The sequence below is a fragment of the Dendrobates tinctorius genome, unplaced genomic scaffold (assembly GCF_039654945.1).
Source record: "Dendrobates tinctorius isolate UK_male_01 unplaced genomic scaffold, ASM3965494v1 ptg000181l, whole genome shotgun sequence".
Lineage (NCBI taxonomy): Eukaryota > Metazoa > Chordata > Amphibia > Anura > Dendrobatidae > Dendrobates > Dendrobates tinctorius.
Window position 1 is genome coordinate 1,672,908 of NW_027361848.1, and position 25,333 is coordinate 1,698,240.

General features: G+C 46.5%; 1 protein-coding gene and 1 long non-coding RNA gene across 3 annotated transcripts in view; one reads left to right on the forward strand and one right to left on the reverse strand.

Moving 5' to 3' along the window:
* Positions 1 to 3,429, forward strand: part of LOC141054933 (uncharacterized) — a 69,670-nt gene extending 66,241 nt beyond the window's left edge. For both annotated transcript variants that reach the window (XR_012221437.1, XR_012221436.1), the window contains exons 2-4: positions 2,188 to 2,241; positions 2,916 to 2,946; positions 3,148 to 3,429. This is a non-coding gene — a long non-coding RNA (uncharacterized lncRNA). The remainder of the gene's footprint in view (positions 1 to 2,187; positions 2,242 to 2,915; positions 2,947 to 3,147) is intronic.
* LOC141054931 (pecanex-like protein 2) overlaps positions 1 to 25,333 on the reverse strand; it is a 2,173,030-nt gene that overhangs the window by 1,366,714 nt on the left and 780,983 nt on the right. Inside the window, exon 13 of the mRNA XM_073551818.1 lies at positions 7,374 to 7,484. Within this exon, the coding sequence (XP_073407919.1) occupies positions 7,374 to 7,484 (111 nt within the window). The remainder of the gene's footprint in view (positions 1 to 7,373; positions 7,485 to 25,333) is intronic.

Sequence of the window (25,333 nt, forward strand, 5' to 3'; positions counted from 1 at the left end):
TTGTTAAACCAGCTGATATGTTGATGAGATTTATACTCAGCTTAATAACTCTGATATTTACCTTCCTGTCTCCTCTGATCCATCTTCCTCTGTTGCTACTGAAATACGTGATACTGTTCAACATTTCTTATCTTTAGGTGTCATTGATACAAAATAGAGTGAATTTCTGATTGATCCTCACCCCATCACACCAGTGTTCTACACACTTCCTAAAATACATAAAAATCTCACACAACCTCCAGGTAGGCCAATTGTTGCCTCTACCAATTCATTATTATCACCATTATCCATAGTCCTTGAAAAGGTTCTCTCCCCTCTTCTGCATTTGATCCCCTCATGGCTTAGAGATACATCACATTTCTTGTCTTGTTTTAAAGAATTAAACTTAGCTTCAACCAATTGCTATTTAGTCACTTTAGATGTCACAAGCTTATATACAAGTATTAGCCATACAAGGGGTAATCAAGCTGTAAAACATTTCTTGGAAAATAACACTGATTTCTCTAGAGACGTGAAAACCTTCTGTATCGCTATGTTGACTCTCGTTTTAACTAAGAATTTTTTCTTATATGAGGATAAATTTTTTATTCAATTAAGTGGTACAGCAATGGATTCAAATGTGGCGCCTTCATACACCAATATTTATATGGCAGAATTTGAATTGGAGTTCGTCTATTCCCATTCCCTCTTCCAGCAGTGCTCTGCACTATGGAAGAGGTATATAGATGACATTTTTCTCATTTGGTCAGGAGACCTGTCTTCTCTTGAGACCTTTTTTCAAGATATTAATACAAAAGTAGATGGTTTATCTTTTATCATGCAACACGATTTGGTCTCCATTTCTTTTCTTGATACCAAGGTTATTAGAGAGATTGATGGTTCCCTTTCTACAGATTTATTCGTTAAGCCAACTGATAAGAATAGTCTCTTACATTTCACTAGCAGTTACCGCAAACATATAAAAAAATCTCTCCCGAGGTCACAGTTTTTCTGAATAAACCTGAATGTCTCTGATGGTTCTAATCGCAATATTCGCCTCAATGAAATGAAATTGAAGTTCAAATCATGAGGATATCCCAATTCTTTATTGTTTCATTCCTCTGTACCTACATCTAAACTGACTACCAAAATGAGTAGGGTGGCATTTGGAAATACATATCATCCGTTTATGTATCTTTTTCATAAGATTATACGCCAACATGGGCCACTTCTATCCAATTCTTATCTCCAAATTCCGGAATTCCAAGTCCCACCCTTGATCTGCCAGAAAAAACCTCCGAACCTATGGAATCTCTCAGTTAGAGCCGATATTGGTAGTTCACGTGACACAGGGAGACAAAGACTTTTTAGGCCTCAACGTAAAGGGACATTCCCATGTTTACACTGTTTACAATGTTCCAACATTACCAAAGGTGACACGTTTAGTCATCCTAGATCCGGGAAGATTTTTCCAATTAAGGATTATTTTAGTTGTGAGTCATCATATGTAATCTATTTGATCAAATGCCCGTGCGGTCTCGGATATGTTGGTGAAACTACACAACATATCCGAGACCATATTTCGCAACATAAATCCACCATTCGCTGTAAAAGAATTTTATTACCTATTCCAGCTCATTTTATCTCCCATAACCACAATATTTCTCAACTTCGTTACCAAATCATTGAAAGTGTACCGTTGGCCAGACGAGGTGGCAATAGAATACAAAGGCTAAAAGAAAGAGAGGCCTATTGGATTTTTGTTCTCCAAACATTGGAACCTTTTGGCCTTAATAGAGAGTATGAGGTTTTTTATTGATTTTTTCCTTGTTATTGATTCTTGTTAGCATTTGCTTGCATAGTTGACGTTGTGGTGTTGCTGTGCTCAAGTCTTCTTTTAGTAGTGAGTATCTCACTATTAGGATTTGATAATATGTTTTTTTAAAAAGTGACCATTCGTGTATGTGTGTGTGTGTATGTGTACATACATATATGGATGTGTGTGTGTATATATATATACTGTATATATGTATGCATGTACATGATATATGCATATACAACATTGGATGTGTACCTATGGATGTCCTTACATATTTTGCATCCATATATATTTAAAAAATCTTCTTTACTTTTTGAAAAAAAAAATTTTCTTTAATAAATGTATGTTTTCCATTTTTTTCTAACCAGTCTCTTTTCCTTTTTCTACAGACCTAATTGCGGGCATAAGGTATTCACACCTGGCTTCCTGATTTCCTTCATCTGGTGATTGTTTCCTTCTTTCTTTTTTTCGTTCCTTTTTTTCCTTCTCTTACATGTGCGTATTTGTATGTATATATGTGTGTATTAATATACTCGGATACATATGGTATGGTGTGTTCACATGTGTATGTGTGTTGATATATAAGTATTAGTAAGATATGTATGTTGCAATATATTTCCCGTTTTCCTTTTTTTCTTACATTCATATTTGCCATCTTTCCCCCCCTTTTACACAAAAAAAATACGCTTCTATTTTATTTTATTTTATTCTTAATATCATATTATTAAATAGGGTATGATTCACTTCTTTTGGGTATAATGCACTGCGCATGTGCCCTGTAGCCGCCACGCTGCTTGTTCCATTATGGATGTTCGCGTTGCCACACTTCCGGTTTTCGGACACTCTATTCCCCACTTCCGCCCTTGGAGACATATTGCGCATACGCAGCATCGGCGCTTCGGCGCTATGGGGCGTTCTCAATTTACACAGCTGCACCGCATCTCAGTGTACTTAAACATGCATAAATAGACAGCTTCCGCTCACCACATACACTTGATAACCAGGCTGGATAATTTTAGACACAAATCACCTTTATTTATAACTAAATCCGCTCTTGCCTTCTTGGGCTATATCCTGTTCTTTATTCACTTTTCCTCTCTTTCCTTTTTTCTTTTAGAATTCTGAAAGTGGAACATATGATTACACAGGTACTTACCTTATGGCTTTTCTTTGCACTATTCTTGTGATGCCTGAAATCTGCTCTAGGCTGGAGTTTATTTATTTATGGACCCAATCACTTTGTATTGGCTCCCCCCTTTTTTAAAGTCCATTATTCGTATGTATATGTATTTATGTGTGTATATATATTTATATCTATATAAAAATATTGTCTTTTCTTTTTTCAACAGAGCATTTCAATTGTTATTCAATGGATGGAATCTTAATTTTATTATCTGTGACATTTCAACTTGCTGACGATGTCTATTAATATGTTCCTTTTTCTTTTTCATTATGATATGTCAGCCATGGATTAATGGTTATTTGATGTACTCTGTCTAATTCCTAGCAGGAGTTTCTAATTTGATATTATTGTTATGTCTCATTCAGATAAAATCCTTGATAAAGGCCTGTTAGGCTGAAACGTTGGGATTCTGTGTGACTGTTCTAATAAACTTGCAAAATCAAAAATATTCTCATGAGCCTCAGGTTTAATTATATTGCTATTGCATCTCTAAAATTATCATTAGCCAGGTGTTGGAAGGTTGCCAGAGCATTGCAGAGACCAAAAGGCATCACAAGATATTCAAAATGCCTATACCGACATCTAAATGCAGTCTTCCATTCTTCTCCAGAGTGGATCCTAATCAAATTATACGCTCCTTGAAGATTCAATTTAGAGAAGGTCTTAGCATTTCATACTCTTTCCAGCAGTTGAGGACTCAACGGAAAAGGGTAGCGATTCCGGATGGTTACCTTATTGAGCTTCCAATAATCAATACAAGGTCTAAGAGTTCCATCCTTCTTTTTTACGAAAAAGATGGGTGCTCCAGCCGGTGATAAGGAGGGACGAATGAAACCCTTAGCCAAATTCTCATCAATGTATTCCTTCAAAGTCTGCAGCTCCGGAGCTGCTGGTGGGTAGACATTCTTGAATGGAATAGCTGCCCCCGTAAGCAGTTCAATGGGACAATCATAAGGTCTGTGAGGAGGAAGCTGGTCTGCCATCTTCTTTTCACAAATATCTGAGAATTCATTATAAATAGATGGTAACAAAGATACCTCAGTGGTACATGCCTGGTTTGTCACTGTTGTTTCCCTTGATGGGAAAGTGATTTCCTTGATCTCTCAGGTGATAATAGGATTCTGTGTCTGCAGCCAGGGAATTCCTAAAATTAAAGGGAAATATGAAGAGGAAATCAACATAAAGGATAACATTTCCTGATGGTCGAGGTCAATGAAAATTTCCATAGGTAGTTTCCTGATCTACTGGTCCAGAAACTAGAGGGGAACCATCCACCATTTCCATAGTTACCTTGGTGGCTCTCTGCTGAGTCTGTATGCCATGTTCCTTGGCAATGGTTAAGTCCATAAAATTACCTCCTGCCCCTGAATCCACCAAAGCTGCACAGTGAATCCATTTTCCCGACAACCTCATCTTAATGGGAAGGGAGCAATGTGTCTCCTTATTCCCCTGTGTTTTAGGAGAAGCAGTGACAGACAGAGAATAAAAGATGGCATTCACAGAAAAACTAGACTCAGACATAACAGATTCAGCGTCCTGATTCTCAAATTCCTTCCCCTACCGTGGCCAGTACCCTGTGAGGCAGCTTGGGACAGTTGATAAGGAAGTGATCTGACTGACCGCAGTAAAAACACAGACTTTCCCGAAAATGATGCTCCCTGTGCTCGTTACTCTCATGCCGCTCTAAAGCATCCACCTGCATAGTTAAGTACAGACAGCATCAGGGAGATGCACAGAGGACTGTAGTCAGCATAACATTGAGAGACAGAGCCCCGAGTAATGAGCAGCAGCAGCAGGGAGTCCCCCAGTAGGCAGGCAGGAGCTCAAGAGCCAACAGCAACAAAATACTCAGGCAAACAGGAACACATGGTCCGGACTTAAATCAGAACAGACAGGAAGTTCCATGACAAGACGAGATACAAGACTCCATCTTGGATATGGGCGAACAGGCACAAAGAAAAGTCTGGAATCCTTACACTTGTCTTCTATATGTACCTCTGCTTTCTTGGCTTGAGCTTCTGCATCTGCTTCCTTTTTTAAAGGAATGTCTTACTTTGGTTTGCTCTGTGTTTACATGAGCCTCTAGTATTCTGTCACTCAGTACTGAACTTCTTGAGCAAGATGATTTGCATGACAGAGGTTTGAGAGAGCGTATTGATTGTGCGATTTTGTCTGCTACAAGTGTGGGCTCTGCTTCCTGCTTTTCAGAATGTTTAGAATCAGGCTGCATTTGCTGTATTTCAGCACCAGTAGATTCCGCAGGGCATTTTTCTGCCATTTTGAATTTTGGGTGTGAAAATTACTGCACAGCTTCAATAAGATTCCACAAATATTTGAGTCAATTGCGTGGTTTCCAGTCTGGGTGCTCTGTCTCCAACATCTGATTTATTATCTGCTTGTTAGTGTTTTCAGTGTTTTTGGCTCCATCTAGTGACCAGAGTCATAACCGCAGTGTTATTGTATTTTACTGTCACTTTCTAATCTTTGTTCCCTCCGTCACAATGCATTCAGGTAAGCTTTTGCAAAGGATTATGGTTAGTCCAGCCCCCATTTTCCCTCCAGAGTTCCATTTTCCCTCAGCCTGCATCCTGGAAGCATCTCATTTCTCTTCTCCCCTTGTGACAGCATCGCTGGTATGTACTTATGTTTCCTTTATTCAATTTCTGTCTCATACTAGCTTGCTTAGTTAGTTTTCCCTGATTAGCTATTAGTGCAGATGATGTATTATGTATATATGAATCCCTGATTAACCCAGTATTGATTGTATGCATATATGTTTTTGTTTGTAGTTTCACAGCATCAATATACCATCACGTTCAATAAAGCAGAGATTCAATCTTCAGTCTCGTTATTGGACCCTGGTATAGCGCTTTAGCTGCCTGTATAAGCTCATGAATTCTGCTTCATTTAGTGAGGACAGAACACTGGGTGACCATTGCTACAAGAAAAATTGTTATAACAGTCTGAGGTAAAATACGCAGAGTCTCTTCTTAAAGGTGTAATCTGAGGTGAGACTGTGCATACATAAACTGATCTGTAATTGTGCAAGCAAAAGGTTAATCTAAATGTGAAAATGGCTTGGTGAAGTTTGCAGATGACTTCTAAGTGAGTGTAGAATACTGCAGATGTGCTCTCTCCGACTTGCCTGTTGCTAGAGAAATTTGTGTGTGACATACAGCTGCGCTCTGGTGTGCAGGTATAAGGCAGACATGATGACTGGACTCTTAGACAATTTCTGAATGTTCTGTCTCCACATAAGGTGAAAGGAGATGTAACTGATTGATACGTGGCTGTGATTTTTTTTGCCTGCCTCCATATCCAAGATGAGGAGCAGACAGGATCAGCGCAGATTTAGCATCCATAGACATGAATGTAGAACCACAGCGTAGTTGCAATTCAAAATTTGTTATATTTAAACCCGGATGCAGAAGTTATAATTGTCGGTACAATACAGTAACTTCCTCTGAGGGTGCTGATGTCGGTTGCTGCTGGTCATTAAAAACTTCACAAGCCCAGCACAATTGGTCCCTATCTCACAGCAACTCTGTCTATAAAATGTCTGCTAAGAGCAAGCAACCCATCAACTGCCATGCAAAACCACACCTAGCTTGAACCAACTTAAATGGAATGAACAAGAGCGAATGGTAAACAGCAGATGGCAACACAGCAAGGGAATACATTTAGCAGGTAACAAGCAAGTGCAGAACTTATTTTCTTAGACATGCAAACCGAACAGTTGAATATAAAATTATATCTGGGGGAACAGCATAGTAACTACAAAATACAAGGAACTGTGCCCCAATGATATGATACTGATTGGCTATTAATCATGCCAGAAAACCCCTTTCAGCAGTGTTTGAACAAAGATTCAAAGATTACATATATGTAGTTAAGGGGTAAGTTTTCTCCTTATGGAGAGAAGACATGCTAGGCCTGACACGCCAGTATGAGGAGACTTGAACGCCATGCATGGTCCTCTTGGAAATTAAATATGCAAACTGCCTCTTCAGAGCGGAAGAGAACTTGAACTCTAGTACCACTTATTGAAAGGACCAATCAAACAAGTCAAAATCGACCCTTTAACGAGCCTTGCAATGTGACTAAGAATAAAATCCAAAATCAGAATCTCAATTTGTAGATAGTGTTTTAGAGTATTGCCCATCGTCATTGCAATGTATGAAATCTGATTTGACTTGGTGAGGGGCTAAGATGGGGATCTAAGTGGTAAGGTTTCTCCTTGTGGAGAGTGACATGCCAGGTCTGCCACTCCAGCATATGCTTGGAAACTAGTGTTGTGCACAGAATTTAATTCAGACAGTCATTCAATCTGTCATTATAAAAGTTATAAATATTTACTAAATCATATTAATATATACTGTATTATACACTTACCAGTACCACCAAACACGAGGATATCAATCTGCTCCAGGAAATACACACAAAATGTATTCACTTGAGGAAAAAGGCCCAAAAGTGATATGATGGGAAAACAACTCACGAACACTGAAAAATTAAACAATAATGCAAAGTAAATAACAGTGTTTTTGGTCTTCAATAAATCTTTTATCTACATATTTTATCTGCATTTGGACATAACCCAGAACATGAGTAGTCAGTTAACACAAAGGTAGTCATTTGTGAATATTTTACTTATCGACTGGAGATTTAACCTGACAGAGGATGAGAAGTATAAAAAACTATTGCAAAGCATACTAATTGAAGTTTATGTGCTGGTACAAAACTAAAGAAAGAGAAAATAATTTAGGTCTACTATGAAAAATATTCAGAATTGAGAGTCCTCAGTGGTTGATACCTTTTAATGGCTAACTGAAAAGATGGTAACACATTGCAAGCTTTCGAGACTACTCAGGTCTCTTCATCAGGCATAGACTAATACAAAATCTGAAGAGTCACATATTTATGCACAATACAGCACAGAAAAAATGCAATAGATGAGACAAGTGACGTGAAGCAGAATTATGATTATGGGAGAGGGAGAAACATAAATATTGCTCCAGTTCATAGATAAGGAGTCCGGATGTTTTATTGTCCTCTGATTGGGGTCTCCTAATGTGTTGTGATACCCCCACATGGTCTTAGGAGCAAATTCCTTAATTGATGTTAGGTCTACTATAGGAATGATCTGAGCTGTCATTTGTGACAAAATAAAAAATTTGGGCTATTTAAAGGGATACTGAATCAAAATTGGGACATATTTTAGAATTATATTATCACAACAGGCCATTTTTCAAAAGGTCGAGATCTCTGTGACCTTTACAAATGATGCCTACATGTATTTCACTAAACATCATTCAAAAAGCATTCCACATTCCAATAAAAGTAATCAAAATATGGATAATCACAGCTTGGACACATGAACCCCACAAAAAATGAAAACATTCTTGTGATATCTCTCACTAAGGCATTAGCAGTAGTATTTGTCATTTATTAGGTAGAACCCATGGATCAAAATAGTTTGGGTTGTGTTAACAAAATGCAGTTGTTAATACCTACCTAATGGTTTTGATATGCCATGGTTCGTAACTACCAAAGGGTATACCATTGGCACTTCATTTCATTATACAGCAGACCTGAGCAAAGTATTAACCCCCATCACATGCTTTGATTACACCAGTATCTACATCCTAAGGATGCATATATTGTTAAATACAGGATGAGCCATTTATATGGATACACCTAAATAAAATGGGAATGGTTGGTGATATCAACTTCCTGTTTGTGGAACAGTAGTATATGGGAGGGGGGAAACTTCTCAAGACGAGTGGTGACCATGGCGGCCATTTTGAAGTTGGTCATTTTGGATCCAACTTTATTTTTTCCATTGGGAAGAGGGTCATGTGACACATCAAACTTATTGAGAATTTCTGAAGAAAAACAATGGCGTGCTTGGTTTTAATGTAACTTTATTCTTTCATTAGTTATTTACAAGTTTATGCACATGCGGATGAGTGCGTCAAATAAGCGCATTACTGTCTATGGGAATGCATGTGTGTTATCATGTCCAGGAAATGAGACACGCCCATTGAGTGTGGCTTTTATCAAGGAAATTCTTCGAACGCATGCACTGAAAAAACGCAAATGCATCCAAAAAATGTATGCAAACGCAACGTTTTTTTGCCATCATGCATAAGCTGATGTGGATAAAAAAATGGCATAAACATGCGTTTTGACATGCATTTGTGCATGCAGACGATACGCTGCGCACACAAACACTAATGTGAACCTAGCCTAAAACCTTGCGACATCGGTCCCGAATGGTTTTGGAATTGATGGGGGTGATTAACCCTTAAATACCGCTGTCAATCGCGTCACTGGCATCTAAGTGGTTAATTGTAGGTGCCGATCATGGCCATGGCATGCCAAGGTCATCTGATAACCCCAGGGCATGCACTATAAGTAGGGTCTAACAGGCTGTGTTAGTGAAGAACAGTCTCATCACTGCAGTACTCAAGTGATCAAAGTAAAAAATATAAGGGTGTGTGCACACGCTGCGGATTCTGCTGCGGATTCGCAGTGGTTTTGGTCCTGCGGTACCATTATAATCAATGGAAATAGAAATCCACAGTGCACACTGTGCAGAATTTTCCACGCGGATTTGCTGCGGTTTCAAAACTGCAGCATGTCAATTCTTTGTGCGGATTCCGCTGCGGTTTGGCACCTGCTCCATGGCAGGTGTCAAACCGCAGGCTAAACCGCAGAAAATCTGCGGATTTACACAAATCCACGTGGAAAATTCTGCAGGACAATTCGCAGTGTGTGCACACACCCTAAGTGAAAAAGTAAAAAAAGCTACACGAAAAAAATCACACACAAAACACGAAAACCCATTTGGCCTTTTAAAATGCAGCTTTTGTGTAAGAAAAAAAAGGACAGAATTAGAATAGCTGTATTCAGAGCGACATGAACTATGAAACTCTAATGTTATTTATTCCGTATGGTGAGCACTTTAAAAAAATAAAACACACAAAAAAAGATGCTTTTTTATCATACTGACACACAAAACTTTGCATAAAAAGCAATCAAAAGTCATAGGTGAAGAAAAATGGTATAAATGAAAATGCCAAATCATCCAGCAAAAAACAAACCCTATTATAGCTAATTCTTAAAAAAAATAAATAAATAAAAAAGTTACAGCTAACAGAATATAGCGTTTTGGACTCTGTCTGGTTTCTGTTCAAACAGTATCGCATAATTTTAGGCATCTTTTTAGTACACAAGTGTGGTTGATCACAGTTCTGTGCACACATAAAAAGAATACCACTAGCACAGACACCAAATGAAGTCCAAGTGTCTCCATCTGCCTCATTTGGTGGGTGGTTCCATCAAGGGCTTCGTCTGAATCGCATTTTTGTGGGATTTACACAGAAACCCTGATGTAAATGCTCTGCATAGGACACAAGAATGTGATCCCAGCCTTATTCTGGAAGCAATCAAAAAATGTTATGTACCCCAAAACGTTGCCAATAAAACCCCTAATTTATCCCCTACAAAGCCAGCTCCAACACAGGTCCGTAATCTATCTCTCAGTGGAAATATCAGGCATTCCCATATTCCTAGTAAGGCAGGCGTCACACTACCATAGTAGGGTATTAAATAAATACATGTCCAGTAATTTTCAAACACTGTACTAATTGTATTTGTCACAGATATCTATATATCTACCTATTCTATTTGTATTTACTGTATGTAATCCATTTCTTCCATCCTGTCAGCTCCTGCAGTGATTTTACGGAACACGACAGATGAATTACCAGCTTTTATTCTATCTATCTATGCAATATAAATACATATATCTATAATATAACTCTGTGAGTGTCACTCTGTCTGAAGCCTTTATAGACTGCACAAGCGCGACGCACCCAGGGATGAGGAGGGTGGCCCAGGAGATTGCGGTATGCGTAAGCACTGAACACATACCGCGATCTCCGGCATAACACTTTACCGATCCGGTGTTGCCGCTGGGTCTTGCTGGGATGTCAGGAGAGGGCGGGTTGTGGCGCATGCCCAGTCCATGCTTTCTGGTGCCATATTGTGGAAGACACACTGCAGTGGGTCTTCAAGAAAATGGCGCCGTAAAGTGAGGACTGCGCAGGTGCCGTTTTTACCAGCATCGACACATGCCCAGTCCACGCTTTCCGGTGCCATTTTCTTGAAGACACACTGCCGACACAACCCTGCCCTCTCCTGACCTCACGGCGACACCCCACGACAATACCAGGATAGGGGGATGAGGGGTACCATGCATACCAGGATTAGGGGTTGAGGGGTACCATGCATACCAGGATTGGGGGGTGAGGGGTACCATGCATACCAGGATTGGGGAGTGAGGGGACCATACATACCAGGATAGGAATGAAGGGGTACCATGCATACCAGGATTGGGGGGTGAGAAGACCTTGGATTCTAGGATTGGGTGGTGAGGGGACCATGCATACCAGGAAAGGGGGTTGAGGAGACCATACATACCAGGATAGGGGGGTGAGGGGACCATGTATACCAGGATTGGGGGTGAGGGGACCATGCATACCAGGATTGGGGGGTGAGTGGACCATGCATAACATGATAGGGATGAGGGAGTACCATGCATAACAGGATAGGGATGAGGGAGTACCATGCATACCAGCATAGGGATGAGGGGGTGTGATGAAGGAGCAGCCGCCATCTTGGATATGGGTCCTTATGCTCGCCTCATGTCTGAGCTTGGCCTGTCCCAGCGATGCCATTTTGGTCTGAGTTCACAAGAATTACAGGCAGCTAACTGCTCCTACCCCCCCCCCGGGCCTGTAAGCATATTGAAGAAAACAGGATTTAGTGCTCCAATGATGAATAGCAAGGCCTTTAGTATGATAATGAGATAAGGCCATAACAGAACTTCAGTGCTTGAGTAGGAGCCACGCCAGCATGGGGCATGAAGGTGCCTGGGGGCTTCAATTAGAATATACCTGTCAGAGGACACATAAATACACATCCATTGTCTCTCCCAGCCACTCCGAATCCATTCTAGGATCATGGATTATGAGCACACCTTTCGAGTGATAGACTCATAAAAAATATCCGCGTGACCCTGAGGAAATCGTGCATCTTGCAGTGTGACTCCTGAGTCGGTGAGGGCTCTGGGACCTGAGATATAGAAATTGGCCCTCCACAGCGACCCAATGGAGCCATGTTTGCTCTCCACATGACAGGCAAAACAAACCGCATTCACTGGTACCTCTCGTGTCCTGATCCGATCATCCTGAAGGAAGTTACCCCCTTTCTTAGATATTGGGAATAAGTTCTGCAGGGAGCTAAAGGGTGGAGATTATTAGCCCACCCTCTGACACAGGGGGAGGAACCCAGCATGCTTAAGAACTGGGAGCACATGGCGGAGACTCTCTCTCTCACAGAAGAACCAGATGATGATGATCTAAGAAGGAACTGGGGACAGATCTGCCAAGGGAGCAGCGGCACGCGCTTTGGGGTCTGTCCGGCATCTAAGATTTTTGTACCTGTGGACTGCAGAGCTCCCGGCATCCACATGCAGCCTACAACCTGGTAAATTGACCTCCGGCTTAATATCTCTAAGTCTTGTACCATTATTGTTATATTTTTACTCTGACTGCAAATCCACTGTAATTCCGTTGTATAGCTTACTGCATATTTCTGTAATTATCTAGTGCGCCCTTAAGGCAATTAAACAATAAAATTAATCTTGGGCTGATGCTTTTACTCTGATTACGGATCTTAGAATACCCAGCGGGTAACAGGACATCCTCCCCGGCGGGCATTTGCTCTAGGTGTAGTTCCCTTACTGACCTGAGAGACAAAGGGGGCGCCGGAGAGCTGTGCCTGTGTAGTTACGTCACATTGGTGACGTGGGAGGAACCGGTCTTTCCTCTACATTGGTGGCAGCGGTGGGATCAGAGTAATAGTGTGCGTGGGACCCCTACTCCCAGTCACTAAAGACTACTAGTGGTAACTTTCACTACTGGGGTCTTAAGGTCAGCCCAGCACTAGACGGTCAGAGTGTAAATATAATAAGTTGTGTGTGAGGTCAGGGTTGCAGCTGTGTCAGTAACCAGAGGTTCCCAAGATGGCGGAAGGCACCAGGAGTAAGACAAAGGGGGAGGCCAATGCTATGGTCTATGAGGAGGTGGTGGAGGACAATACCAATGAAGGCGAGGGGGAGCTCAGCCAGGGCTCCCCGTGTTCAGTCTCGCAGTGGACTGTCCACCACCTGCCCGCCCCAGCCTGTCCAGATCGGAGGCCCTTTTCCAAGCGGCTATGCAACAGCTCGAGGCTGGTAACGATGCCGCCCATGACATATTCATGGTGGCGGCAGAGAAAGCAGCGGAGCGTGAGCATGCAGAACGTGTGCTGCAGGCTGCAGAACGCCGTGAAGCTGCGGAGCGCCGGCACCGACTGGAGATGGCTCAGCACGGGCTCCCGGTGGACGCTCCAGCCCCACTGGGGACCAAGGCTTCAAAGGTCCGGGCGGAGGACTTCCCCCTGCTTGAAAAGGATGGAGACCTGGATTCCTTTCTGCTGGCCTTTGAGAGAACCTGCTTCCAACACCATCTGGCCCTGGATCAGTGGGCAAGGTACCTGACCCCCCATTTGAGGGGTAAGTCCCTGGAAGTTTTGGGGGACTTACCTGCCGGGGAGGAGCAGGACTACCACAGCATCAAGAGGGCCCTGATCCAGCACTACAACCTCACCCCGGAGTCGTACCGCAGGAAGTTCCGGAGCCTGCAGCGAGGCTCAAAGGACACCTGGACTGACCACATGTGGGCACTGCTAAGAGCTGCAAAGCACTGGACCTCAGGTCTAGAGCTCACCACCTGCGAGGAGGTCCAGGAACTGTTTGTCATGGAGCAGTTCTTGTGAAACTGCCCAGAGGACCTCCAGCAGTTCCTCTGTGACCGGAAACCAAAGGGGGCTTCTGCTACAGCCGCCCTGGCAGACGAGTATGCCAACAACAGGGCGTCTGAGCCAAAGAAGCCTGCCAGCAGCACCTGGAGAGGGGGTAAGCCCAATCCTGCCCCTGTCCCCCCAGCCCCCAGAGTGCAAGGGGTGTACCCCCTGCTGCCCTCTCCAGGCCAGGAGCAGAACCCAGGCATTGTCATCATTGCAACCAGCCGGGACACTTTAAGGCTGCATGTCCCCAGCGCCATAAGGCCCCATCCCTGTCCCAGAAACTGTCCACTGTTTTGTGTGTGAGAGGGGGTGGTGGGAGGTCCCTGGACAAATACCAACCTGTCACCATCGGCCACTCAGCGGTCATGGGACTGTGGGACACAGGCGCTGAACGAACCCTGGTACGTCTTGAGGTGGTGTCCCTTCAAGACTTGGTGCCTGGGAAAACTCTTTCCGTCTCCGGAATTAGAGGTTTTGAACCGGCGCTGCCCGTCGCCAAGGTGTTTTTGGACTGGGGGGGCAGGAGGGGAATGCGGGAGGTGGGAGTAACGCCAAATATTCCTGCCAATGTGTTGCTTGGGACCGATTTGGGGCAGCTAGTGTCTCAGTATGTGGCCACTGAACCCCCAAGTCCGGCTCCCCAAGAATGTCATGACTCTACTGTGAATGCTAATGCTAATGTGTTGAATGTGCCTCCAACAGTGGAGGAGGGAGTGAAACCTGATGGTAAGCCATGCACTGACACCACACACACAGGGCCCACATTGAGGACAGGTGAGAAGACTGCAGGGGAGAGCTCAGAGGTGGAGGGAGGGGCTGCTATGGGCAGTGTAGGACCCCTAAGTGAATCCAGCCTGCTGAGTCTAGGGCCTCTGCAAAAAGAGGAACAGGCCCTGGGGGTAGGGGGCGTCCCAGGAGAGGAGCCACCAGGTAAGACCCCAGGGCAGGAGTTCCCCGCATCCAGGATGTCAGGAGGCCACGGAAGTCTGCCTGACCCGGCGACTTGGTCGGGGGCCGAGGGGAAGCAGGCACTACGTGTGGTCTCAGCGTTCGTGGCTGCTGTTACCAGGAGTAGGAGCGCCGGAGCCCAAGGAGCCTCGTGGAGGTCCGATGGTTTCCCCCCTCTCTGACCAAGTGGCTGTTGCGTCAGACAGCGGCCAGGAGACAGATCCCGGGGAGCTGACAGAGGATGTGGCAGTTTCGTCAATTCTTGCCACATCGAGTCAGGGACTTCAGGCAGCATTGGAAGCTGACGCTTGCCTGAAAGCTCTCAAGGAGCAGGCAGCACAGCCTCCCCTGGTGTTCGACCGCAAGCGAGTGGTCTGGGACCAGGGACGGCTGTACCGAGTAACTGTCCAGCAGGGTTCACTGGAGGCATGGCCCAGGGACCGACAATTAGTGGTACCCTATTCGTTCAGGGCAGAATTGTTGCGGATCGCACACGAGATTCCCATGGCCGGACACCTAGGGATCACTAAAACCAGGGCCAGGCTAGCTCAGCATTTCTACTGGCCGGAAATGAGGACCGAGGTGATTGCCTACTGCCGTTCGTGTGACACCTGTCAGAGGGTGGGGAAGGCGGGGCGGCACCCCAAAGCCCCACTGGTAACTCTGCCCATCATCGAAGAGCCTTACTCGAGGGTGGCTGTGGATCTCATTGGACCTCTGTCTACTCCCAGCCACTCCGGGAAATGCTTCATACTAACGGTAGTGGATAGAGTTGAGCAAAACGGGTCGAAAAAAAAAGTCACCGACTTTTGGCAAAGTCGGGTTTCATGAAACGAAACCCGACCCTAGGATGAGGTCGGCCACGAGGTCGGCGACTTACGCGCCAAAGTCGCGTTTCAAAAGTTTGTTTTGCGCTCTGTTTCAGCCAATCAGGATCCACGGACACTGTGGGCAACGTGATGACATAGGCACGGGTCACCACCATCTTTCAGAAGGGCATGCAAGTGATTGGCTTGCTTTGGTGGGCGTCACAGGGGGTATAAAAGGGCGTGCACGCCGACCGCCGTCTTACTTCTGCCGATCTTAGTATAGGGAGAGGTTGCTGCTGATTCTGTAGGGAGAGCGTTAGGCAGGGAAGAAGACAAAAAAACTGCTTCTGCTGCTAGCGATTTGGCCTGCACAACACACAAGTCACTGTGTGTGCAGTGCAAGGGGAGACTATATTGTGGTGTATCAGTGGTGTTGGTTGTTGGGCTGCCTTTTAAGGCTTCCTGACACGCTGGCATTGCTGTTTACCCACTGCTCCGCAAACTGCTTTTTTAAAAGCAATCCAATCTCCCTTATCCTCTCGTCACTTTGGTCACAGGCAGCTGTGCCATCGAGCGTGTCACATAGCGCTCAGATATCAGTGGGCCGCACACAATCCACAAGTGTCCACTGTCCACAAGTGTACGCAGAGATTCAAAATCTCCATTATCCTCTCGTCACTTTGGTCACAGGCAGCTGTGCCATCGAGCGTGTCACATAGCGCTCAGATATCAGTGGGCCGCACACAATCCACAAGTGTCCAGTGTCCAAAAGTGTACGCAGAGATTCAAAATCTCCATTATCCTCTCGTCACTTTGGTCACAGGCAGCTGTGCCATCGAGCGTGTCACATAGCGCTCAGATATCAGTGGGCCGCACACAATCCACAAGTGTCCACTGTCCACAAGTGTACGCAGAGATTCAAAATCTCCATTATCCTCTCGTCACTTTGGTCACAGGCAGCTGTGCCATCGAGCGTGTCACATAGCGCTCAGTAGAGTTGAGCGAAACGGGTCGAAAAAATTCAAAAGTCGCTGACTTTTGGCAAAGTCGGGTTTCATGAAACGAAACCCGACCCTAGGATGAGGTCGGCCACGAGGTCGGCGACTTACGCGCCAAAGTCGGGTTTCAAAAGTTTGTTTTGCGCTCTTTTTCAGCCAATCAGGATCCACGGACACTGTGGGCAACGTGATGACATAGGCACGGGTCACCACCATCTTTCAGAAGGGCATGCAAGTGATTGGCTTGCTTTGGTGGGCATCACAGGGGGTATAAAAGGGCGTGCACGCCGACCGCCATCTTACTTCTGCCGATCTTAGTATAGGGAGAGGTTGCTGCTGATTCTGTAGGGAGAGCGTTAGGCAGGGAAGAAGACAAAAAAACTGCTTCTGCTGCTAGCGATTTGGCCTGCACAACACACAAGTCACTGTGTGTGCAGTGCAAGGGGAGGCTATATTGTGGTGTATCAGTGGTGTTGGTTGTTGGGCTGCCTTTTAAGGCTTCCTGACACGCTGGCATTGCTGTTTACCCACTGCTCCGCAAACTGCTTTTTTAAAAGCAATCCAATCTCCCTTATCCTCTCGTCACTTTGGTCACAGGCAGCTGTGCCATCGAGCGTGTCACATAGCGCTCAGATATCAGTGGGCCGCACACAATCCACAAGTGTCCACTGTCCACAAGTGTACGCAGAGATTCAAAATCTCCATTATCCTCTCGTCACTTTGGTCACAGGCAGCTGTGCCATCGAGCGTGTCACATAGCGCTCAGATATCAGTGGGCCGCACACAATCCACAAGTGTCCAGTGTCCAAAAGTGTACGCAGAGATTCAAAATCTCCATTATCCTCTCGTCACTTTGGTCACAGGCAGCTGTGCCATCGAGCGTGTCACATAGCGCTCAGATATCAGTGGGCCGCACACAATCCACAAGTGTCCACTGTCCAAAAGTGTACGCAGAGATTCAAAATCTCCATTATCCTCTCGTCACTTTGGTCACAGGCAGCTGTGCCATCGAGCGTGTCACATAGCGCTCAGATATCAGTGGGCCGCACACAATCCACAAGTGTCCAGTGTCCAAAAGTGTACGCAGAGATTCAAAATCTCCATTATCCTCTCGTCACTTTGGTCACAGGCAGCTGTGCCATCGAGCGTGTCACATAGCGCTCAGATATCAGTGGGCCGCACACAATCCACAAGTGTCCAGTGTCCAAAAGTGTACGCAGAGATTCAAAATCTCCATTATCCTCTCGTCACTTTGGTCACAGGCAGCTGTGCCATCGAGCGTGTCACATAGCGCTCAGATATCAGTGGGCCGCACACAATCCACAAGTGTCCACTGTCCACAAGTGTACGCAGAGATTCAAAATCTCCATTATCCTCTCGTCACTTTGGTCACAGGCAGCTGTGCCATCGAGCGTGTCACATAGCGCTCAGTAGAGTTGAGCGAAACGGGTCGAAAAAATTCAAAAGTCGCCGACTTTTGGCAAAGTCGGGTTTCATGAAACGAAACCCGACCCTAGGATGAGGTCGGCCACGAGGTCGGCGACTTACGCGCCAAAGTCGCGTTTCAAAAGTTTGTTTTGCGCTCTTTTTCAGCCAATCAGGATCCACGGACACTGTGGGCAACATGATGACATAGGCACGGGTCACCACCATCTTTCAGAAGGGCATGCAAGTGATTGGCTTGCTTTGGTGGGCGTCACAGGGGGTATAAAAGGGCGTGCACGCCGACCGCCATCTTACTTCTGCCGATCTTAGTATAGGGAGAGGTTGCTGCTGATTCTGTAGGGAGAGCGTTAGGCAGGGAAGAAGACAAAAAAACTGCTTCTGCTGCTAGCGATTTGGCCTGCACAACACACAAGTCACTGTGTGTGCAGTGCAAGGGGAGGCTATATTGTGGTGTATCAGTGGTGTTGGTTGTTGGGCTGCCTTTTAAGGCTTCCTGACACGCTGGCATTGCTGTTTACCCACTGCTCCGCAAACTGCTTTTTTAAAAGCAATCCAATCTCCCTTATCCTCTCGTCACTTTGGTCACAGGCAGCTGTGCCATCGAGCGTGTCACATAGCGCTCAGATATCAGTGGGCCGCACACAATCCACAAGTGTCCACTGTCCACAAGTGTACGCAGAGATTCAAAATCTCCATTATCCTCTCGTCACTTTGGTCACAGGCAGCTGTGCCATCGAGCGTGTCACATAGCGCTCAGATATCAGTGGGCCGCACACAATCCACAAGTGTCCAGTGTCCAAAAGTGTACGCAGAGATTCAAAATCTCCATTATCCTCTCGTCACTTTGGTCACAGGCAGCTGTGCCATCGAGCGTGTCACATAGCGCTCAGATATCAGTGGGCCGCACACAATCCACAAGTGTCCACTGTCCACAAGTGTACGCAGAGATTCAAAATCTCAATTATCCTCTCGTCACTTTGGTCACAGGCAGCTGTGCCATCGAGCGTGTCGCATAGCGCTCAGATATCAGTGGGCCGCACACAATCCACAAGTGTCCAGTGTCCAAAAGTGTACGCAGAGATTCAAAATCTCCATTATCCTCTCGTCACTTTGGTCACAGGCAGCTGTGCCATCGAGCGTGTCACATAGCACTCAGATATCAGTGGGCCGCACACAATCCACAAGTGTCCACTGTCCACAAGTGTACGCAGAGATTCAAAATCTCCATTATCCTCTCGTCACTTTGGTCACAGGCAGCTGTGCCATCGAGCGTGTCACATAGCGCTCAGATATCAGTGGGCCGCACACAATCCACAAGTGTCCACTGTCCAAAAGTGTACGCAGAGATTCAAAATCTCCATTATCCTCTCGTCACTTTGGTCACAGGCAGCTGTGCCATCGAGCGTGTCACATAGCGCTCAGATATCAGTGGGCCTCACACAATCCACAAGTGTCCAGTGTCCAAAAGTGTACGCAGAGATTCAAAATCTCCATTATCCTCTCGTCACTTTGGTCACAGGCAGCTGTGCCATCGAGCGTGTCACATAGCGCTCAGATATCAGTGGGCCGCACACAATCCACAAGTGTCCACTGTCCACAAGTGTACGCAGAGATTCAAAATCTCCATTATCCTCTCGTCACTTTGGTCACAGGCAGCTGTGCCATCGAGCGTGTCACATAGCGCTCAGATATCAGTGGGCCGCACACAATCCACAAGTGTCCAGTGTCCAAAAGTGTACGCAGAGATTCAAAATCTCCATTATCCTCTCGTCACTTTGGTCACAGGCAGCTGTGCCATCGAGCGTGTCACATAGCGCTCAGATATCAGTGGGCCGCACACAATCCACAAGTGTCCACTGTCCACAAGTGTACGCAGAGATTCAAAATCTCCATTATCCTCTCGTCACTTTGGTCACAGGCAGCTGTGCCATCGAGCGTGTCGCATAGCGCTCAGATATCAGTGGGCCGCACACAATCCACAAGTGTCCAGTGTCCAAAAGTGTACGCAGAGATTCAAAATCTCCATTATCCTCTCGTCACTTTGGTCACAGGCAGCTGTGCCATCGAGCGTGTCACATAGCGCTCAGATATCAGTGGGCCGCACACAATCCACAAGTGTCCACTGTCCACAAGTGTACGCAGAGATTCAAAATCTCCATTATCCTCTCGTCACTTTGGTCACAGGCAGCTGTGCCATCGAGCGTGTCACATAGCGCTCAGATATCAGTGGGCCGCACACAATCCACAAGTGTCCACTGTCCACAAGTGTACGCAGAGATTCAAAATCTCCATTATCCTCTCGTCACTTTGGTCACAGGCAGCTGTGCCATCGAGCGTGTCACATAGCGCTCAGATATCAGTGGGCCGCACACAATCCACAAGTGTCCAGTGTCCAAAAGTGTACGCAGAGATTCAAAATCTCCATTATCCTCTCGTCACTTTGGTCACAGGCAGCTGTGCCATCGAGCGTGTCACATAGCGCTCAGATATCAGTGGGCCGCACACAATCCACAAGTGTCCACTGTCCACAAGTGTACGCAGAGATTCAAAATCTCCATTATCCTCTCGTCACTTTGGTCACAGGCAGCTGTGCCATCGAGCGTGTCGCATAGCGCTCAGATATCAGTGGGCCGCACACAATCCACAAGTGTCCAGTGTCCAAAAGTGTACGCAGAGATTCAAAATCTCCATTATCCTCTCGTCACTTTGGTCACAGGCAGCTGTGCCATCGAGCGTGTCACATAGCGCTCAGATATCAGTGGGCCGCACACAATCCACAAGTGTCCACTGTCCACAAGTGTACGCAGAGATTCAAAATCTCCATTATCCTCTCGTCACTTTGGTCACAGGCAGCTGTGCCATCGAGCGTGTCACATAGCGCTCAGATATCAGTGGGCCGCACACAATCCACAAGTGTCCACTGTCCACAAGTGTACGCAGAGATTCAAAATCTCCATTATCCTCTCGTCACTTTGGTCACAGGCAGCTGTGCCATCGAGCGTGTCACATAGCGCTCAGATATCAGTGGGCCGCACACAATCCACAAGTGTCCACTGTCCACAAGTGTGTGCAGAAATTCTAAAACTCCCCTGTCCTATAGACACCTTGTACCTTGTTTTACATTACTATATAGTTTGTTAGATTTTGTCTACATTTCTACCAAAAATGAGGAAGGCTGGTGGAAGAGGCCGTGGAATTGGGCGGGGGTTGGCAGCTGGTAATGATGGTGTTGGTGGTGGATCTGATGGTAGTGGCAAGAGCAAAATAGGACCGAATGCAGGAGGTGCTGACCCTGCGTCATCGTCTGGCCACATAAGGCCTCGAACGCTTAGTTTTCTAGGAGTTGGCAAACCGCTTTTAAAGGCAGAGCATCAGGAAAAAGTTTTGTCTTACATTGCTGACTCAGCCTCCAGCTCTATCGCCTCCTCTTCTTCAGTTGTAAAAAGTAAAAGCACTGAGTCGTCATTGGAGGCTCATGTTCATGAACCACACCTTTCCTTGTGTCCTTCACCCCAACCAAGATTGAAGGATGACGCAGGCCATACTACTGATTACTCCATGGAGCGGTTTTCACATACCATGCCTGGATTATCAAGTCAAATGGTGAATTACCCAGGCCAAGATGAATCTGACATGGAGTGCACTGATGCACAGCCGCTGATGGATGATTCTGCTGGTACATTCACTCAGAGCACTACATTGTCCTCGCAGTGTACAGAGCCAGATTTTGACCCTGATGAGACTCAGGTGCCCCTTCCCGCACACTATACCACCATACACGGTGACACAGAGAAAGGTGCACATGACATAGAAGAGGAGGTGATGGATGACCCAGTTGTTGACCCAGAATGGCATCCATTGGGGGAAGAGGGTGCTGCTTCCAATAGCTCAGATGAGGAGCATCCACAGCAGACATCGACATCGCAACAGCTGTTATCTGGCAGGCCCGGAGCACTCCAAAGACAGGTTCCAAACATCAAAAGAGTTGCTGGACAGCTTGTCCAGAGGGTCAAAAGATCACAGCGTGCTAGGCCGCAAAATGTCTGCCAAAGTAGGAAGAGTGCAGTGTGGCACTTTTTTGACCAAAATCCTCATGATCAGGCCAAGGTTATCTGTAAGAAGTGCGCAAAGACCTTTAGCCGAGGGAAAAATCTGAAAAATTTGAATACCAGTTGCATGCTTAGACATTTAACCAGCATGCACTTGCAAGCGTGGACACAACACCAAACCTCAAGTGCCACATGTGCAACTGATCACAACGAAGGTAGTCAGCAACGCTACATTGTTTCCCCCACTGTAAGCCCACCGGTTAGCACAGCAGCAAATGTTGAGGTGTCGTTGCAAGGCCACAGCAGTCAGGGAATCCCACTGTTATATCAACGAAAGACTGATTCTAGGCCATCAGAAAGAACACCAACTCCATCACCATCATCAACCCTCTCTCAGTCCGCCCTGTCCACCGCTACTTCCACCATATGCAGCTCTCAAGTCCAGCTCACCCTCCCAGACACTATGAGTAGGTCAAGAAAGTACTCAGTCTCTCATCCGCGTACACTGGGTTTGAACGCCCACATTGCCAAACTAATCTCGTTTGAGATGATGCCCTTTCGGTTGGTGGAAAGCACAGCTTTCCGCGAACTCATGGCCTATGCAGTACCACGCTATGACCTACCCAGTCGCCACTTCTTCTCTCGCAAAGCCATCCCAGCCCTCCACCATCATGTGAAAGACCGTATTGTCCATGCACTCAAGCAGTCAGTGAGCGGAAAGGTGCACCTCACAACTGATGCATGGTCCAGTCGGCATGGCCAGGGCCGTTACGTGTCCATCACTGCGCACTGGGTTAATGTGGTGGATGCAGGGTCCACAGCGGACAGCGGTGGTGGGACAGTGCTGCCTAGCCCACGGTATAGGAAACAGTTGGCTGTAGGCGTTCGACCCTCCTCCTCCTCCTCCAGAAGCGACAGCTCGTCCACAGAGCGCAGTCGTACGAGCACTCCATCTGCAGCTGCCACTGTTGCACACGATGTTTCCCCCTATCGAGCAGCTAGTGGAAAGCGTCAGCAGGCTGTGTTGCAGATGATGTGTTTGGGCGACAGACACACCGCCGAGGTGCTGGCCGAGTACTTGAAGCGACAAACTGAGTCATGGCTGGGCAGTGTACATCTTGAGGCAGGCATGGTAATTAGTGATAACGGCCGTAATTTTGTGGCAGCCATAGCCCTTTCAAAACTCAGCCACATACCTTGCTTGGCTCATACCTTGAACCTGGTGGTGAAGTGCTTCCTCAAAAATTATCCGGAGTTAACAGCCCTGCTCCAGAAGGTGCGACGACTGTGTGCGCACATCCGCCGGTCGCCTGTACACTCCGTTCGTATGCAGAAGCTGCAGCGATTGCTCCACCTTCCCAACCACCGCCTCATTATCGACATTGCAACAAGGTGGAACTCCACCCTGCACATGGTGGAGCGGCTGTGAGAGCAGAGGCAGGCCATAATGCATTTGTGGGAGGATACACGGCCAGGCACTTTGAGAGCAGACATGGAGTTGACAGGCGTGCAGTGGTCGAAGCTGAAAGACCTTTGTAAAGTCCTTCAGTGTTTTGAGGAATGCACACGGCTGGTAAGCGCAGACGACGCCATCCTAAGCATGAGCATCCCACTTATGCGTCTGCTCATGCAAACTTTGACGCACCTTAAGGAGCAGGCGTCTGCAGCCAATGTTGATGAGGAGGAAGAGGAGGAGGGAATCCTTGATGACATTCAGCCATTGTCTGCTCAGGGACCTCTCCTGGACGAGGTGGAGGAAGAAGAGGAGGAGGAGGAGGAGGATGATGGGGATGATTACTTAGGGGAGGAGGATGCATCTCGTGGGGCAAGTGAAAATGTTGGCGTGGCAAGGTCTGGTACAGGGTTTGTGCGTGACTGGAGGGATGTGGATTTGCCAGAAAGTGCTCCTCCACCCAGCACTCGCAGTGTATCATTGACACCGGGAACATTGACCCACATGTCAGATTATGCCTTGCGGATCCTAAAAAGGGACCCCCGCATTGCCAAAATGATGAACGATGACGACTACTGGTTGGCCAGCATCCTGGATCCACGCTATAAAGGCAAATTACAAAACATCATGCCACAGGAGAACCTTGACCTAATATTGGCTAATAAACAAGCAACTCTGGTAAATCGGTTGCTTGAGGCATTCCCAGCACACAGCAGCGGTGATGGTTCTCACACGAGCCGTACGGGCCGGGGGCAGCTTGGCAGAGGTGTTCGTGGTGCACACAGCAGAAGTGGCGTTGGAGACAGGGGTTTCATGACAATGTTGTGGACTGATTTTTCAAATACCGCTCACACAACTGGTAATACTGCATCGATGGAAAGTGACAGGAGACAGCAGTTGTCAACTATGGTTACAAACTACTTTTCCTCCCATATCGATGTTCTCCCACACAGGTCATTCCCCTTTGACTATTGGGCCGCTAAACTGGACACCTGGCCTGAATTGGCCCAATATGCCTTACAGGAGCTCGCTTGCCCAGCTGCAAGTGTGCTATCGGAAAGAGTCTTCAGTGCAGCTGGATCAATCCTGACAGAAAAAAGGACCCGTCTGTCAACCCAAAATGTGGATGATCTAACCTTCATTAAAATGAACCACGCATGGGTTTCCAAGGATTTTGTCCCACCTTCCCCTGATAACACATAGGGTGACAGAAAAATGGCTTGCTTTGGTCCACCTCTTCCTGGTACTTCACCTATTTCGCCTTTTGCATCAGTTGAATGTCCAACATCAACATATGCCACTTTCTAAAACTCCCTAACTGTGCTGCCTCCCCCCCCATGGCCGGGGTCACCACCTAGCGCACGACACCGTGCGAGTGCCGTTGCCCTGGACAGGTGGGTAGGCCGACTCTTGGGCGCGGGCACTGGCACAGGGTCCCTCATAGTGCAATCAAGTGTCTCTGACGGCGGTGGTGCACACCCGCCGTCAGACACACCGCTGTACTATGAGGGGCCCAGTGCCAGTACCGACGCCCACGAGTGGGCCCCCCTTGCTTGGCCAGGGCCCCAGCATTTGCAATCTTTACCTCTCCCTGCTCCTCCGCTGTGTAATCTGGGCCGTCAAATCCATACTGTGCCTGACACCGTCTGAGCCTGCCTCCTGAGACATATATTTTGAATGTGTACGCTATCCATACATGTTATCCGGGGATACGGTACCCCTTCTAACCTTT